Source organism: Tauraco erythrolophus, chromosome 15 (genome assembly GCF_009769465.1).
Source record: "Tauraco erythrolophus isolate bTauEry1 chromosome 15, bTauEry1.pri, whole genome shotgun sequence".
Lineage (NCBI taxonomy): Eukaryota > Metazoa > Chordata > Aves > Musophagiformes > Musophagidae > Tauraco > Tauraco erythrolophus.
In genome coordinates this window covers 21,399,190-21,417,570 of record NC_141479.1, presented here as the reverse complement: position 1 = coordinate 21,417,570, position 18,381 = coordinate 21,399,190, and the positions used below count along the sequence as shown (strand labels likewise).

At 44.3% G+C, this 18,381-nt stretch overlaps 1 protein-coding gene across 1 annotated transcript in view; it reads left to right on the top strand.

The window, feature by feature from the left end:
* The window catches only part of GALNS (galactosamine (N-acetyl)-6-sulfatase), a 50,444-nt gene that overhangs the window by 15,998 nt on the left and 16,065 nt on the right, over positions 1 to 18,381 (top strand). Inside the window, exons 10-12 of the mRNA XM_086620740.1 lie at positions 3,073 to 3,209; positions 6,352 to 6,454; positions 15,414 to 15,535. Coding sequence (XP_086476866.1) covers positions 3,073 to 3,209; positions 6,352 to 6,454; positions 15,414 to 15,535 — 362 coding nt within the window. The remainder of the gene's footprint in view (positions 1 to 3,072; positions 3,210 to 6,351; positions 6,455 to 15,413; positions 15,536 to 18,381) is intronic.

The window sequence follows — 18,381 nt, the reverse complement described above, 5'->3', positions numbered from 1 at the left end:
ACGTGCGTAATACCGGCTGTTTCTCACTGATACGAGCAATATCTGATCTCAGTCTTTTTTATATATTATTTATTTTCTCTGGGCTGTTGCCCTCTCTGGATTTTTCTTTTTCTTTTCTTAAAAAAAAAAAAAATATATGGGAAAGGCAACTAGAATGAAAGAGCACTGTTGACAGGAGAAAATGGTAATTTTTTTATTTTTCTCTGAAAATACTTCAAAGTTTTATATAAATATTAACCTTTTTTTTTTTTCCCCTCCTTCTTCAATGTGGTGCTGCAGAGCACAGATAAATCCAAGTGGCTGTGGCATGGGCATTTAATTTCCTTAAGAAGTTTTCTCTGCTTCACAGAAAAATGTTGTCTGAGACCAGAAACGTAATTGGATGATTAAAGAGAGTCATCTACATCTGGTTATGGTTAATAAGGGCCAGTACAAGACGACCACGGTGGCCCCACAGGATTGTCACAAGGCGATGTATAAATTAGGTGATATTAGAGGCACGAGGCTCAGGTCAGCATTGCCTCTTGCTGCCTGTTATCAAAAGATTGAGGCGAGGGAATGGAGCGACGACAAGAAAAGTGACTTTTGGATTTGCCTTATAAATTGCGAGAGACCTAATTACAAAGAATCTCAGACACCGCTTTGCCCGCCTGCTCCTGACGTAGTCGTTGCCACGGAGCAGGCGTGTGCCAGATCCCCTCTTTAGTAGCCCCCAGCTCTGCCTGTGGCGTTCTGCTGACCCCGCAGCTCTCCGAAGGCACGCTCGGGCTAAATTAGCCAGCAGATGAGCCTGCAAGGGACTGAGCATCTTCCCCGAGATGCCGAGTGCTTGTATTCCCCTTGGACTTCAGAGGGAGAGCCACTTTTCCACCACCAGTGGCTCGTGGGTCTGTCCACCTCTGTAAGGAGTGAGCTGATGGTTTGGTTTTGGGGTGGGTTTTTTTGAAAAGGTCTATACTGTTGGGTTTTTAACCATCAGTCTTTTTTGAGTGCACATCTGAGACCAGAGGAGGGCCTGTGCAAGGGGATGCTCCAAGAAACAGGCAGCACTGTCTGCCACAGTTAATCCCGTAGATGACACAACCAGCTTTGCTTCTCCTCTGCGGTCCACATTTGCCAAACAACCCCGGGGAGAGCGAGAAGCAGGGTAACCTCATCGGAGGGCTCAGTTCGGTTTCCTTCTCCAACGCTGTGGAGCAGAAGAACCCCCATCCTTTTCTCCATGCAGTGAGGGAACTTCATGCATACATCTCCTTTTTTTGAAGGATTTGTGGGCTCATCTCCATTTTTCACTGCCTACAAGGACAGGCTGTCCTCGTAGATAGTGACAATATCCATAAATAAGGCTTAACCTCAAATGCCCAAGACCTTCTGCAAGATCTTTGCCCCATCCCTGGAAGTGTTGGCCAGGTTGGGTGAGGCTTTGAGCAACCTGGTGCAGTGGAGGGTGTCCCTGCCCATGGCAGGGGGGTTGGAACTAGATGATCTTTGAGGTCCCCTTCCAACCCAAACCATTCTATGATCTATTGATCTTGGTCAACTGATCCAACCGCTTTCCTGGGCAAAGGTTTCCATGGTCAGGCTTCCTCTTGTGCTTAGAGTTTTGCACTTTGATTTCTTCTGAAGTGTTGTGGAAGTATTCTTGTACACAGCTTTAGTGTTATGTGTTCCTGCCAACACCTTTTGATGAATGAAAGCCATTAAAATTGGAAATTACTCTAATCAAGCCATGGGATATTGTAATGTTAAACTTGTAATCAGTCCCCTGCATGTTGCTTTCTCCAGTTCCATTTTATTTTTTTTTTGTAAATGTGTTAATTCTTCCTTTGTATTCACTTTTTTCAGCCCGGTCTCTTAATAAAAGGCTTAGTGTCCCAGCAAAAGTAGCATTTTCCCTTCAGTTTTTTTTTTCTAGAGCCAGCATCTCGCAGAAATTCATTTATCATGTAATCATTTGTTGTCATATTTAAATAATTAGAGTCAGCTTACAGGCTGGGGGTCTGTTTGTGCATAGAAAGAGGATTCAGAGATAAAAAGTCTTTGATAGTCCCAGCATCGTAATGTTCACACTGATGTTCCCAAGGCTGCTGCTAGGACTTGGGTTTCAGTCAGAACGTGCTTCTGTACTTACAGATGTGGGCTTGGATCAGATGGCTTCTTGTCTCCCAACAAGTGCTATGGCTGAAAAAGCTCTTTTCATGTCACATCTTGTGCTGGTGCATCCTGCTGCAAAACAGCCCTGCTCGTGATGTGAATGTTTCTGCTTCAGTCGAGGGCGTCGCTGCCTAATTGCACATCCTACGGTGCATGGCTGTAGCGTACCACGAGCAGGGTGGGAGAAGAGATTCAGAAAGAATCTTTTCTGAGTCAGAACAGACTTTGTAGGTTTTTCAAATATAAAGAATTAAGACCAGAGAAATAAGTATGGCTTCCAATTAAGGAAGAAGGAAAAAGAAAAAAAAAAAAGCAAGGAGGGGGGCGGAAAGCTTGCACATCTCCATTGGAGCCAAATCCAGATGTTTTTCTCCCTTATTAATATATATACTAAAAATACCACAACTTTGCAGTTCTTGAATTGTTGGAAATGGTTTGCAGATGAAGTCATCAGGCTCTTTTTGTTATTATCCATCTATCCCTGTGCTTTCTGGGAACTCTCTCAGGGTATTCTGGACTCCAGAGATGACCTGGAGAGGGAACAAATCAAGGGCTTTCTTTTTCTTGGTTTAAGTGCTGATTTTTCAATCCACGAATGAATTTGCTAAATTAAGTCAAACGCTGCAAAAACATGCTCCTGTAAAGCCGATATATAGAGAGAAGTGAGAAGAAAGAGGGGAAAATGAAAAAATGAATCAAAATGCAAATGTTCCCTAGAAGTGGAGAAATACGGATCGTCTCCTTTCCTTTATTGTTTTAATAGGAGGTTTGCTGGTGACTGCAGCACCGATATCCTCAAAAGATGCTTAGCAGGGAAGGGGGTTCGGGAAGCAGGACCGCTTTGGTGGAAACCAGCCTGTTCCAGTTTGGCTTTTAACTGAAGGTCTTTTTGCAAATGCTTTTCTGTTGATGTTTCAGGTCAGTCATCAGCTGGGCAACGTGATGGATCTCTTCACCACCAGCCTCTCCCTGGCAGGACTGCAGCCTCCCAGTGACAGGCAGATTGACGGCATCGACCTTTTACCTGCCATCTTGCAGGGCAAGCTAATTGACAGGTTAGTTCTGAGCCCAGAGCTCCCACCCTTGCCTCCAAACTTGAAGCGATGCCAAATTTTGGGTTATTTTTTAAATCACATTTACAGAAATATTTTATAAACGCAATTGATGCACATTTGCTCCTGCTCAGGGAGGTGGGGTAGCACCAGAGCTCTTCGCTGTGTGCTAATTCTCTGGCGGAGCGAGCAGAGGTGGGATTTCCTGACATGTGGCATGTTGCCATACAGTGGAGTCTGGGGACAGATGAAAATGTCAGGGGGTTAGCAGGGATCCCTGGAAGAACATATGGCATTAGGGGAGATAAAAGCCTGGGAACTGTAGCCTGGGTAGGGGAGAATACATTATTTATTACTGGAAAAACATCCAAGAGTATGCTGGGTCTTTATAGCCCCTGCCTGCGAGAGGTTGGGGTGAAGGCTGCACTGCTGTGGGTGAACTGGAAGCCCATCTTCTCCCAAGGTCTTGTTTGTGTGGATGCTTTTGCAAGAATAAATTTGAGTTAAAGACCTGGGATCTTTGTGGGCACGGAGGAGTGCTCTCAGCTGTTGGGCACGAGCACTGAGATCTGACAGCAAATATCCTCGGCTCTCTGGTTGGAAGGGTAGGAGGTCAAGAGAGGTCTTGTGGCTGTGATTTTGATGAGGAATTTGGCAGCCTGGGAAATCTGAATGCAAAGATGTTCTTTGTGACGGAGCAAGGAAACGCAAGCATGAAAACTATATTTGAGTTCTTTTCTGCATTGGATGTGAGCCCTTGTTCCATAAAATTATTTCTGAGAGCTCAGCCACGACTGACATGAGGCGTTGCAGGTTCCTCAAACACCGCCTGTGCCCTCTACTTCTGAACGTTTGTAAAGCTGCTTTGTTGTTTTAAAAGAGAATTTCACTGGAGTCACCAGCCCCTTGGAACTGGTGCTCTTTGTGTTACAATAGCAGTCACTCAAGGCACATCATGGCTTTTTTTCCTGCTTTTTTTCCTGCTTTTTTTCCTGCTTTTTTTCCTGCTTTTTTTCCTTCTTTTTTTTCCTTCTTTTTTTTCCTTCTTTTTTTTCCTTCTTTTTCCCTTCTTTTTCCCTTCTTTTTCCCTTCTTTTTCCCTTCTTTTTCCCTTCTTTTTCCCTTCTTTTTCCCTTCTTTTTCCCTTCTTTTTCCCTTCTTTTTCCCTTCTTTTTCCCTTCTTTTTCCCTTCTTTTTTCCTCCTTTTTTTCCTCCTTTTTTCCTCCTTTTTTCCTCCTTTTTTCCTCCTTTTTTCCTCCTTTTTCCTCCTTTTTTTCCTCCTTTTTTCCTCCTTTTTTCCTCCTTTTTTTCCTCCTTTTTTCCTCCTTTTTTCCTCCTTTTTTCCTCCTTTTTTCCTCCTTTTTTCCTCCTTTTTTCCTCCTTTTTTCCTCCTTTTTTCCTCCTTTTTTCCTCCTTTTTTCCTCCTTTTTTCCTCCTTTTTTCCTCCTTTTTTCCTCCTTTTTTCCTCCTTTTTTCCTCCTTTATTTTTTCCTTCCTTTTTTTTTTTCTTCTTATTTTTTTCCTTCTTCTCTTTGTTTCTTTTCTTTTTTTTTTTTCCTTACCTTCAGACCTGACCAGGTCACAGTTTCCACAGCCCCCAAAAACTTTCCAGGAGATGCAGTTGTGTTCTTTTAAGCTTGAAAAGGAAAAATTGAATGGGGAAAAAAGAAATTGGTGATGGAATTTTGAGTACAAGCTGTAATCCTTATCAAAGATGAAAAATATATTTTTTTTAAGAAAGCAAAAACCTAACCCTCACATCTTCAATCAAAGGGACACATAATAGCTTGTCAAATAGTGAGTGTTATGGCGAGGAAAAAGGAGACTGGTGTATTTTGAGGCACGTTTGTTTGGGCTTTTTATTTTGTTAATGGGACTGGTTTAGATCAGTTTCTGCACTTGGCGGATCTCTTAAGCTGCCGTTATTTCACCGATGTCTCAGGTGGGCTCAGGCTGCAGGAGTGGGCACTGCTGCCCGCACCATTCCCCCTTTGTTCCTGGGCAGTTCCTGGTGACAAAGGAGAAAGGCTCATTGTTTGTGCGAGGCACCTGCAGGGAAGGCTACAATTTTAAAACAGAAGAGATCTAAGGCTGCTCCTGATGTGGAGATTTTAATCTTATCTTGCGTTTAGGGACTGTTTTTTCAAGGTGGCATCACCAAGTGAGTAGTTGTTGCCGAGTGGCATCCCTGAATGAGAGACAAAGATGTATGTACCCTACTGATAATGATAAATGGCTTCAGGATCTCGTCCTGTCAGCAGCCTGAAACACCCAGAGAGAAGAGCTGACTAAGGCTGATGGCCTTGTGTGATGAGCAGCACCAACAAATCAAACCTCTCTCCTGCAGAAAGTCCATTTCGGGTCAAATTTTCTACTGTTCCCTGAAAAAAAAAACAAACAAAAAAGGAAGTGTGTATTATTGAGGAAACCGACAGGAGCAATGCTGGGATGCCCAGGGAAAGGGTAGTGCATGTACACAGATGCAGACCAAACGCTGCCAGTGAGGTGCTTTTCTCAAATGTATTTTTAATTAGGAAAATCTCCAGGGAAAAATTGCAGTTTTCAGGTGTGTGTTTAGATGATGCAAAGGGAGATTTTTGGGAAAGAAAACAGATAGGAGTTAAAAATAAAGCACGTCTGGCTGCCAGGTTTTTCCATACAAAGTCTTTCCAAGATATCATCCAGAGCAGCATCTGGTGTCCTCCCTGGCCGTGTAGCACTAACGGCACATAGCTCGGTGCTGCCGTAAAGAGAAGGCAAAGCATCCCATATTCTGGGAATCTCCGTTTCTGTCTCACCCCCCCTCCCCCCCCCCCACTTCTGAGACGTTTAGTGTTTAAATCAGCACACTCTGTAGGAAATAACAGGGTCTGGTAGTTCAAGGATTAACAATCACTGGCAGCCGAGCTGTATAATGTTTCATTCTTGCGCCCCGTGAGCTCTCAACTTGATGAACACTTTAAAAAATGTTAATTGAAAACCTTGCAGTGGAGACTATTAGGAGGCAGCCTGTTTCTGACTGATAGCCGAATCGGAAGTCAGACGCCGTTGAAGTGTTTGTCTCCCTTATCGGCGAGGCCGCTGCGGCGGTGGCTGCCCGGCCCGGCACGCTGGCGTTTCTCATGCAGCTTTGCTCTCCTTCCCAGGCCCATCTTCTATTATCGTGGCGACGAGATGATGGCGGTGAGAGTTGGGCTTTACAAGGCTCACTACTGGACCTGGAGCAACTCCTGGGAGGAGTACAGCAAGGTAACAGGGCACTGACCTGCACCCTGGTGCCATTCGTTCTCCTGGGGAAAAAGATTCCTTTAAAACAGAGTTTGAAATTGAGGAATGTCGCTGTGCACTTGCAAACCGGCCTTGGTCATGGATGTATTTGAATGGAGAAGAGAATCTTTAGCCTGGAGAAGAGGAGGCTGAGGGGAGACCCGATTACAGCCTACAAATACTTGAGAAGGGACGGTGGGGAGGTGGGGGAAGGGCTCTTTACATTAGTGATGGGTGATAGAACAAGAGGAAATGGGTATAAGCTTAGTCAGGGGAGATTCAGGTTGGATGTTGGGAAGTATTTCTTCTCTGAAAGGGTTGTCAGCCACTGGAATAGGCTGCCCAGGGAGGTGGTTGAGTCCTCATCCCTGGATGTGTTTAAGAATAGGGTGGATGATCTACTTGGGGATATGGTTTAATGGGGATTAGGGATGGTTGGACTCGATGATCTCTAAGGTCTTTTCCAACCTAGAAATCTATGAATCTTTTATTCACGACCTCTTAAGAGCTGCCAGATCCACTGCAAAATCTGGGCTGCTGTCACAGCACCCCTCTGCTGAAGTCGGAGACAAGCAGAGGAAAAGGAGCGAAATCTGAGTTGTTCTGAGAAGTGCTCCCTTTAATCAGCACCTAATGCCCCTTAATATTAAGCTTCTTTCCCTGCTGAATTCTGCATTTTCATGTGTACCCTTAGAAAGTTTGGAGTCCAGCGCTGAGCTGCTCATGTATCTCACGATATCTAGTACAAAAGACCTGGTGCCCTGAAGTGTTTAAATGGAACTGGGACGGGTTTGGTTTGGTTTGGTTTGGTTTTTCTTGAAAGGGAAAAGGAAAGTCGTAGGAACCACACAGTGGAAAGAACAGCAGTTGTTGAAAACAGTAGAGTACATGTGTTTAATCTATTATCAGCACTTTTGTGAGCCTGTATCACACTATAAGACGTTTTACATTTTATTTGCCAAGTAGGCACAGCTTTTGTAATTTCCTGGCTGATCTGCTCACAATTGGATGTTAAGCACTATTATTTTTCTTCTTTTGTATCTTTCTTGCTTCAGACTTGGGTTCTAAACTCTGGGGCATTTCTTGAATGGCAGGTTCACACATGTGCCTTGCTGATTATACCTTTAGACATGAACTAAATGCGTTATGGCACAGCTCTCAGCAATTTTGACAGCAGGCTGGTATTGGGGAGGGATTGTTTGTATGATTTATTTTTTTTATGTCCTTTTTTTTTTTCCTCTTTTTTTAACTTATGGTGGGTCCTCAAGGCATCACAGGTGCAGAAGTAAGTGCTGATGACATTTGTGGATGTAAAAGTGCAGGGTTTCTTTCGTTGGGATGTCCTGGGGGTAGAAGGAAACGTCAGCTCCAAGGGAGTCATTTACATTCAGGGCTGTAAATATGTGCGTTTCTCTTTTAAAGACTGTAATGCTCCAGGAGTCAAAGTTTCTGTTTTACACTGAGTAAGAAGGAAAGGAAAGTTGGCTCCAGAAATGCGTTGCACGCTCTGTCTCAATGCTAATTCCACGCAGCTAAAATGAGATAATGTATTTTTCTAGGTTAGTATGCGAGTAAAACCCATATATCACACGTGGCACAGTGCAGAGGATTTTCCCAGTGTGAGGCACTGGGAGCTGTGTGTACGTGTGTATGGGTATACCAATGGGCTTAGAGGCGTGCTTTTCCCATGTGCATGGAAGATAATGTCACACGTGAATAATTGCTCTCCGTTGCAATATGAGCACATGCACACACTTACAGACTTAGTTGGGAAATAAATAAACGTCTACATTGATCTAGAGTTATTTGTACTTGTCTGAGTATGTGTGTAGCCGTGATAATGGGGACCAGTTACTCATTTCAAAGGCTCTCCTACTGTGAGCAATGGCAGTTGTGCAATTAAGGAATATTTATTTCTTTCTAAGTCTTTGTTTAACTACTGTCTGATAAAAGTCAGCAATTATACTGTACATCAGAGAGATGATTAAAAATTCACTTGCTTTCCTGCAGCTTGTATCACATGTGGTTGATGTGGGTAAAATTGGAGCACATTAGTGGACAGACTAGCCATTAACAACATGCAGAGGAAGCTGAGGCTGAAATTTGTTCCAATTCTCCTCATGTCCTCGAGCCATTAATTACAAGCCTTGTGAGTTTAAAAATAGAAATAAATCAGAATGCAGAACAGTCCTACAGTTCTGAGTCCTGTTCCAGGAGTTTTGTAATCTCACCTTACGACACAGTCGCCTCTTTCAGGGACTGGTGTTCTCAGCTGTATTGATGTTGGACCACAATTACGCTGCCAGAATCAAAAAGGCCAATTTGTTTGCTAATTTCATTTTGAAAACATATTTGTATTTAAATATATGCGCGTCTGTGGCATCAGGAATTCTGACTGCCGGCAGGTTTGCAGTTCGATAAGTTTGATTTGCCATCCCAGTAGAACTTCAGCTAATGAGGCCTTGTTAATTGTATGATATTTACTGTGGGTCCTTTATCTTATTGTGAATCCAATGTGATGATTTATTAAACTTTCAAATATCAAACTCTCTATGTCTGAAGGTCCAAACTCAGACCTGGAATCAACAAATGCATCTGGTTGGCATGTCATCTGTTCAAAGGAGATCTGAAGTTGGGCAGGTGTGTCAAAACAGCTGTCTGCAATTGTTTAAGAGGTTTATTTTATGGGTAGTTGAGTATCTTATTATTTTGACAGATACGTGGCACGTTTTAGCCAAACCTCCTTTCACTTTCAAAATTCCCTTGTTAATTGACAGTGTGGGAAATCATTGATACAGAAAGTTTGCACTGCTTTTAATCCACTCTGTACATTTTTGTTTGACTTTTAGATGAGATTACACCATTAAAGCAGCCAGGACCGCATTTTGATGTTGATATTGGAAAAAAAAATGAAATTAGTGCATGTCCTGGATCTGGTCAGGACTACCAGCTCTTTCCGGATTAACTAGGAAGATTGTGTGCAGTTTTGGCCTCTAACCTGGAAAGCTGTGTGTCTGAATGCAGTGTAAGTTACTTAAGCAATAAAGTATGTATATGCAAATAAAAATGTACCAGAGAGAAGCAGCTTACAGAAAGCAGCGCCTAGGAAAGCAGAACAGGGATATGAATGCTTCTCTCCATATGGCACTTGGAATATTTACACTGGAAAGATCCCATGCAAGCAGTACACAGGTTTACAGTCATCTTAGACTCCCATGACATTAAAATGCCCTTACTGGTCTGCATCCTCTGCCTTACGGCCTGGGATTAAAATCTGTCATCTTTCGCAAAGATGAAGCGTGCTGTTCTGTTCTTCCTATTTTTCCTTTGTTTTTTTAACCCCCAAGCAATTTTTTTCTAGTCTGACTCCTCTCATAAACTCTTGTAGTTTTTCTCAGTGCTGGAGGATACCTCGATGCTGTCTTTTCTGCTGGTTTCACTTGACTACTTAGGTGACTTGCATTCTTGAATGGTTAGTCTCTTGAAAGCATAAAGGGAAGGCTCATTCAACAGAAATAAATTAAGGACTCTGTGGGACATTATTCCTTTGGATTGCATAAGATGCTTGTTTAGGGCTGTTTACCTGGCTCCCATCTCCTTTCGTATAGGTGGCTCGTATTTACATAGTTTGACATCTCTGACGTTCAAGAGGTAATAAATGGGACAGAGGTAGATGAAAGGAAACTTTGCTTGTAAAATACATTTGTATTTTTAAATAGTAAAAGATTTTTAAATAGTTTGGTAGAGGGAGAGAAATCTTCACCCTGCACAAGACCTGAGTGTCTGTTGCTCAAGGACTGGTGGATATCAGTGCCTAACCTCTCCCACCATCATTGACCACCTTTCTCCTTGTAGCAAAAATCAGCAGTGATAAAAACAGCCACACGTGTTGTAAGAGCTAAGGATGAACCTGGGGAGATCCCTCTCTTTTACGGCATAAGACACGCAGGACTTTTACTGGAAGTCTCCTGTAAAATGCTGTTCTTGTTGCTCTCATCATCCGTCCTTTTAGCCCAGAAGTCGTGCTTGTTTGTTACCAAATTTGAACTGGATTGCAAAACACATGACGAATAATGCAGGCAAACTTGGTGTTTCTGTTTTATCACTGCTGGTGCCCACAGCCATGATGCTGGGTGCACAGCTTCCCATTCCTGAAAGACAAACGCTCGGAGTCTGCATTTTTGTGAGTTATTTCATCCACTGGATTGAAGGGAGAGGTACATTTCGTCTTCCTTGTTTGGAAGGAGAGGTCTGAAAGGGGGAAAAATGATTATTCTTTATGGATTTATCTGAGTAGCCAGCAAGTCTTTCAGGAATTGCCTAATTTAATGCTACGTAGAGGAGGCAGGAGTACGAGCTAGCAGGAGAAACGAAATTTCCTTCTCTCTGCCTGGACAGACTACCCAGCAGAGACTAGTTCTTGTGCCCTCCAAGAGCAGTGATGCAAGAAGGGGAAAAATAATTACGAAAAAACATGGAAAACGCCCGTTGGTTCATTGGAGAGTGGCTGATAACATCAACCTTTCTGCTGTCAGCTTAGTATCTTGTTAGTAGTCTTCAGTGATTCTTCATGAGAGCTCCTGTGTCTTTAAATGATTGGTGTAGGTGCCTGCCAGGAGACCCTATTGTTTTAATGTAAAATGCCAAAGGGGTTATTCCTGCCGAAGTCTGTCTGATTGCCCTTCTCCTCCAGGAGAAGGGATCGATAAAGCCTTTTCTGCAAGGGGGATGTGAAGTCAAGTAGAACCTCACAAATAATGACATTTGATTGTGGCCCTCTGAGCATATGAGCTAGCCATTGATCGCTTCTGCTTGAGAGCCGCCAGAGCCTCGCTGATCTGCCCATCTTCCGGGGGCTCTTCCAGACAGTTAACACATTAGAAGCAATTTTTGTTCAACAGGGTTGGAGCTTGGCAGTCAACGCTTTCAGGTGTCTGGTCATTCCGAGCTCCAGTTTGGGAGGCTTTTGCTGGGAGTTGCCAGGAGAGTGAGAACAGCCGCTTGCCCGTCCTGTGGCAAACAAGAAACAACATTCCTGGCTTTAATTAACTGCTGTTCTTTTCTCCTTCCGATATTAAGACAGTTTTGCTGCTCTGGTGTGGTGGAACGAGGAGACATGACCAGGAGACAGACCCCAGATTTGCTGCGCCACTATCAAAACCTGCAGCCGCTTGTCAAGTCGGAGGGATCTGGGATAGCGCCAGGGTGACGAATTGCCAGAGGGCTTACGTTAACACAAGTGGTGATTCCATCACTTGGCGGAGAGCCCAAACTGGCAACCGGCTGTATTTGTCTCATGTCTATATTGACATAGCATCTGTGGTCCATTTGCTCTGGAAATTAAAGCATAAGCTGCGCAACCAATAGCCGCTGGATCTTAGGAACGGGAAAAAAAAATCCAGGTTACACGATTGCTGGGGAGAAGGGCAGAAAGACGTGCTCGCTGAAAGGTTTACCTGATGTGCAGGAAATGTTTTGTTTTTTTTTTTTTTTAAAAAAAAAAAGATTGCTGGAATTTCTCCTAAAGCAAACAGGTCTGCGCAGTGGTGCAAAGCACTGTGCCTGTGTAAGAGAGACCGGGTGCAGGAGCTGAGCTATTTCTGGGTGCCATCTGATGCTCTTTTACGGGCTCCCTGAGAAGGCACAGAGCTGACATGCTCTAGATAGGATCTTCTGGTTTGGCTTTCATGCTTTTGTAATTGCAGAGAAAAGATCCAAGAATTCCCTTAAACACGGGGAGTGACCTTTCTCCTTTGTTTGAGCAGGGTTACCTGTAAACATGCAGATTACCTTGGATGGTGTGCAGAGTGAAATATTAGGCATGTGCTTTAACCATGCATATTGTTATTAATAGTCTGCCAAATAAATAGCTTAAAGGAAATAAGAGCAGATGAAGGGGCAGTGGGTTTGGGTTCTGTTATCCTGGAGGTAGGGCAGGCATAGCTGCCTCTTTGTTCTTCTCCCACGTAACATAACTTTATTTTTGGGTGAAGCTGCCATCCTGCTGGCAGTGCCAGAGACCTGAAGCTGGTCCCTCATCAGTATAAATGGGGAAAGCTTCTGTGCAGCCCGTGGATGATTTGGCTTTCGCTCCAGCTGGGAATCTGGCACATTCGCGTTTATTCTTAAAGCCTGTGGTGTTCTTGAGGTCCATGAAGCATGTGGTCAGCTCAGGCTTTTACAAGGAGGAAAAAAAAAAAGTTTTGTTCAATGAAGAGCAAGAAATGATCCAAAATGGTGACATGATTTAAAATTATCATCTAGAAGAGAGTCCCCTTCCTCACCAGGCCTGTTGTCCTGCAACCTTGGGCTGGCAGAGCTGGAGGGCAGCTCCTACTCTCACATCCAAGACAGGCACAGGGAATTTTGGCACGTCCCTCTGCGCCAGCTCCCAGCACCACACGTGACAAAATTTGCACCAGGGCAACCAGAGGTATTGTCCAGATGCTCCAGAGTGTGGATTGTCTCGTCTTTAAATGCTTCTCAGATCTGAAGCAGATTGAATTGATGCTGGTTTTGAGATCTCTTTGTCTGATTTTGGACTTGGGGATCCCAGACTGTCAGTCCACTGCTATAGCTGAGTTTTGTCTTCCCAACCAGAGAACTGAAAATGCTTCAACTTACAAAACAGAATGAGATAGAGTTGTGGATGATGAGTTAAATATTCTTTCTGTCAAAGGGACAGAAGACGAGGCTTCTCTGGCTGTATCTGGAGTGCATTACTGTGATGCCGGACAATGTCTTGATCAGGGGTGTGAGGATATAATTTTACACTTATATTTTGCTAATTTGTTGATGAGCAGGTGGAAAATATTTTAAGCTCTCTCTGTAGGTTGAATAGTGGCGTTCACACGGTACATAAAAATAATAATGGTCAATTTTATTTGCAGAGATAAAGTTGAAAGGCCTTAGAAATTTAAAGGGTGGTTTCAGCTGTATTTTAAGAGAGTTATTTATCAATGTTGTAAAACGGTATGCTTGATTTTTTTGTTAAAGTTATTTATTTTTTCTCTAGTAGACTGTTTTTGAAGAGGGCATTGAGTGCTTAGATTAGGACAGATAGCTTTTGGCTAGTGGCATCAGGCGAGTTGTCACAGCACTTTCTTCCCTGGGAGTCTTTGGGATGTAGCCTGGGCTGTGTTCTGGAGTCTCAGCCACAAGGATTTTATAAGAAAGAAAAGATAAAATGTAAACAGAGCAATGTATAAACAAATACCCAAGAGACTGAAATCTTCCTTCAAACTAAATCATTTGCAGCCGAAGAGCATTGTACCAATTAGCAGGCTCTTAATTAAATTGCTTGTTTGATTTGCATCCAAATTATAATTTGGCTGTTATGTAGGCTTTGATACCTTTTCAGTAACTGTTCCTTTTGAGAGGGAAAAAAAAATAAATCTATTTTTCACTGCGTGTTTCAGAGGCCTGTGGCGTCACAAGGTGGAAAGGTCAATCATTTTTGTATCCATTTAAAGTCCATTATTGGTGGGCCACTACAACCTATCAAGCAACTCTCTTATTTTTCCAGTCAGTGATTCAGGAATCTATAGCTCTGTGCAGATAAATGGGATTTCATGGGCTTCTAAACTTCTTGCTTTATTGAAAAGCAGAATATTAACTGCTCCACTGACCAGCTGTCCATTAAAAACACGGGATATTTTTAGAAAATTGTTTGCCGATCAAATCCTACCAACATCTGTAAAGAACCTATTCAGTTTGTTTGTTTTATAAGCAAATGCTACAGCTGCTTTCCCACCTCCATTGAAATATTCCCATTTACCTTCTCTCCATGTCTGTGTCCGTGTCTCGGGGCGTTTGGAGGTATTGTAAGGAGCGCAGCGTGTTAGCCGGAATTGTAAATCGGAGCTTTAACAAGTCCATTTGGTGCTGGTCCTCGCTGGTCTGCGGGGCCCCCTGCTTTATTTGCTGCTCAGTGAAATGAGTGCTTTGCATTTTTCGCTATTCCCAGGGCTTAAATGGGTTCTGTTAGCCCTGCAGACCGCGGGCCAGGCTCCAGGTGATTAGGGAGCTCCACACCTGGCTAATAACCGGCTGGATTTCAGGAGACGCAGCCTGGCAAGGCGAGCAAGGGCAGGCGCACAGAGCTCGCGAGCAGGCGGCTCGCTCCGTCCCTTGGTGGCCAGCGGGCACTTTAACCCGTTGCTGCTGGCAAAGGGAGAGTCCCAGTACTTGTGCACTTCATGTCCACTGTCGCTGCTGGGAAAATCCCGACATCTGACCCTGTAGACTTGAATGTTAGTGACGGGAATGTCTCCAGACTTAATGCAGTGCTTTCAGCCCCACCGTCGTTCCCAGGTGAGTGCCTCAATACCAGCTTGCTGTGAATCAGATCAACAAATGCACTCATTTCTTTAAAAATTAGCCAGGTTTGCTTCATTCTTCAGTGAAACAGATCCTTCAGGTCTGCTGTCAGGTGCTGGCAAGCCAAAATTTCAGGGAGGCTTGCAGGTGCCCATCGCCTCTCAGGGTGATGCCCCTTAGTTTGGCTGGACATCTCTCCTGGGACTGTTGCTTTTCCATCCGATATGTCAAGTGATCCAATCCTCTCTGTGTATTTCGAAGCCGTAGAAAGCAAAGAGAGAAGACACTTTCCACGTGCAGAATTTTTACGATTAAATGGTTTCACCTCTTTGTCTTTTGTTTTGCCATTTCATTTTAACGAATGTTTTATAGAGATTACTTTTTTATAAGGCAAGAACGTAAGGCCTGCTTCAGCTTTTGTGTCCGTGCGATGCCAACATTGTCACCTTATTTTACCCCATCAGATCAGAATCTGTTTTGCAGACCAAAGTGGACTCTCTGTTTAAAATAACTCTGGTGTTTGTGGGTATATTGGAACACAGTGCTGAAGAAAGTGGCATCAGCTAAAATTTTGCTCCCTCTCCTGCTTCACCCTTGATGACATCTGTCCTCTTCACTGCAGGGCATCGATTTCTGTCCTGGACAGAACGTCTCTGGAGTGACAACACATACACAGGAGGAGCACACTACGCTGCCGCTGCTTTTCCACCTGGGGAGGGACCCTGGAGAGAAGTACCCATTAAGGTGAGCCAGTTAACGAGGATGTGAAAACTCTCAGTGCTGCTTTATATAATTTGTTTGCCTTGGTAGCTGGTTCTTGCAACCTGCTTGAAAACTGTTCCAGAAAGCCGTTACTGGTGAGAGTAGTAAAAAGAAAGGAACAAACCTGTGTTTGCAAATGGTTGGGTGAGGTGGATGTGCACGTATCTCTGGCTCCACTCCTCGGTCTGGTGGTTCTTGCTCTGTGTCCTGCAACCCCTGACGGAGCAGGCGAGCCACGCGCTTTGGGACGGGACAGGACTGAGCGCAGGGCGATGAAGCAGTGGTGCTGGTGGGCGCGTGCACCGGAGCTGTGATTCTCTGTGTGTCGTGGGGCTAGGGAGGAAACATCTAGTGAGCCTTGCATACCTCTGGTGTTTTTCCTCTGTGCATTGGAATCTGTGGGAGGCAAACGTGGCAACCTCCCAATCCTCTAACCCCTGCTACAGGAGCTTCTCCAGAGGGTCTTTAGCAAGAGGACTTTCTGCCCAGTGCTGTTCCATCCCTGGACTCTCCTGACTGTCCGAATCCATTTTCCCTTGATCCTACCATTGTACTATTTATCTCCAGCACACACCATGCCCTGAGAGATTTCTGTAAGGATTTATGTAGTCATCAACCAGCGCAGCCCACACATAAACCTGCCACTTCCAAAAAAGCTCCCAAGGAGCCCCCACCTCCCTCCCTCCTTCCCTCCTTCCTCCTACTGACCGAGTTTTACCCTGCGGCAAAACCAGCTGCGAACGGGGGCATGCAGCCTCATCCAGCGGCTCTGACTCGGAGAACATGGAAATAAATAAAGAAAAAACTAGTGCTCCTGTGACCGCCTGCACAGAAATGGTTTTGTGCAGCAGCTTTAACAGAGAGATGTTTTCCGAGCTGACAGGACTGCAATTACTCAACTGTTTTAAATAATTGAGTGGATACACTCGCTCCATTGCTTTCGAAAGAACTGAGCTTGTGCTGTCCACTAAGTGTTTTCACTAGAGAGAGAAGGGGAGGAAAAATATTTTCGCTTCTCTCTCGCTTTAACAGACGAGCACCCCGGCGGTGCGTTCCGCAGTGGATAAAGCTTTTCCGAAGCCCAGCACGTTAGTGCTTTGTTGTGTTTCAGCACTAATGAATACAGCCAAATCTGCAGCTCTTGTATTTGAAATTCAGCTCAGTGAAACTACACTACTGGGTTGGGGTTCTGGATGAGGCTATGCCCTGTTCGGTGTAACAACTATTTTATTTTAGGAAGGTGAGTGGATAGAAATGACCTCTTTTGCCAAAAATCAAACAAATGGGTAGTATTAAGTGAACTGTAGTTTGCCTACTGTTTGTGTTGCCTCTGAATTTGAGGGAGAGGAGCTCTTGCCTAAGAGGTGTTTGCAGGACACTTGCTTCCCTGTTACTTAGATGCTCCTTACAACCACCGTGGATTGAGCGTTGAAATAAATTCCAGTATTACATCTGCAATCATTTCTCATATGGTTCCATTGATTTTTTGGACGCTCACAAGCTGTTGCTTTGATTGCGTTTTATGGCAAGATTATGACATGATTATGGAAAGCTGTGATGTTGTTTAATATGCAGACCCTAATAGAAAGCCTCTTTTTAGTAAATGAATCTTCCTTTCTGCAGCACGTTCTGTTGCTGTTGTCTCCTCTCTGGTCACGATGGAAAACTCATGGGAAGTGGGTCTCCTATATCGAATGTGGTAATTGAATTATCCTCATTTGCGGAGCTGTTACTGTTGTGTATTTTTATTTAGCTTAATTATCCCCCTTGGCAGACAGCCTGTTGGGAGTCCCGGCACTAATGTCTCTCAGAAGGCAATCCAGCCTTCTCCTCCAAGCGTGCATCTGTCTGTCCGTGCGCGCCGGGTGTGCTCGTATCGCGCGTGCTCCAGCACGAGGGCTGTGTGTGCTCGCAGTCCATCTCGGCCACGCTCCTCTGTTCACCCTCCTGCAGCCCTGGAGGGACAGGGTGTATCCTATCGCTCTTCCACCAGCTTGGATGTTCTGGTGTGTCGTTATGTTGCCAAAGCATTAGGAAAAATCTGCGTTGCACCTCTGTTTTATGGGCACCTTTCCCTCTTTTATGTAATTTACTTTTACCACTTTGTTAAATATGTACTGGGTTTTATTCGTTTTTCTGCTGCTGTGAAGGAGCAGCACGGCACACTGATGCCCTGTTCTCTCTGCCTGCTTTTGCTCATTTTTTTGTTTCATTTATTCCTCATTTTAGTGCAGCCTTCTGCCTAAACTTATTTTCGTTGTCTCGTATCTCTTGATTTGCGTTAGTTTGGAGCAGGGTCACGTACAAAACCACCAGTAAGAGGTTTCATTGCTGCGCATGAAGGCCAGGCATCACACACACCTGCAGAGAGAAATACTGCTGATATATTTGGGCTCCCTCTAGGATCCCAGGGGATCTCAGAGCCAGGGCATTCTAGAAATCAGTCAGCTCAGCCAACTGCGGCAATGCTCTTGACTCGCAAGGTGCTTACGTTCAAGCAGTCTCATCTGAAATGTCTTTGGGTCATGAGGTTGTGCACACAAGGTTCTGCATGACACTATGAGACTTTTTCAGGGCTACAACTTCAGTTCATCTCAGAACGTGGGATTTAGCCTCTTCAATCTTTGTTGGAGAACTGGCTGCTGGAGGGATCACTGAAGATGCAAGTCCTTCAAGATCTAGAGACAGCACGTAAAGTTTTCAGTTCCCTGGGTTTCGTGGTGAAGCAAGTCCTTCCTTTTCCTGACACAGCTTACTGAATTTCCTGGAGCCTGCCAGCAAACAGTATCAGCAAAAGCTTATCTCCCACAGGAGCACTTTTCATGCAG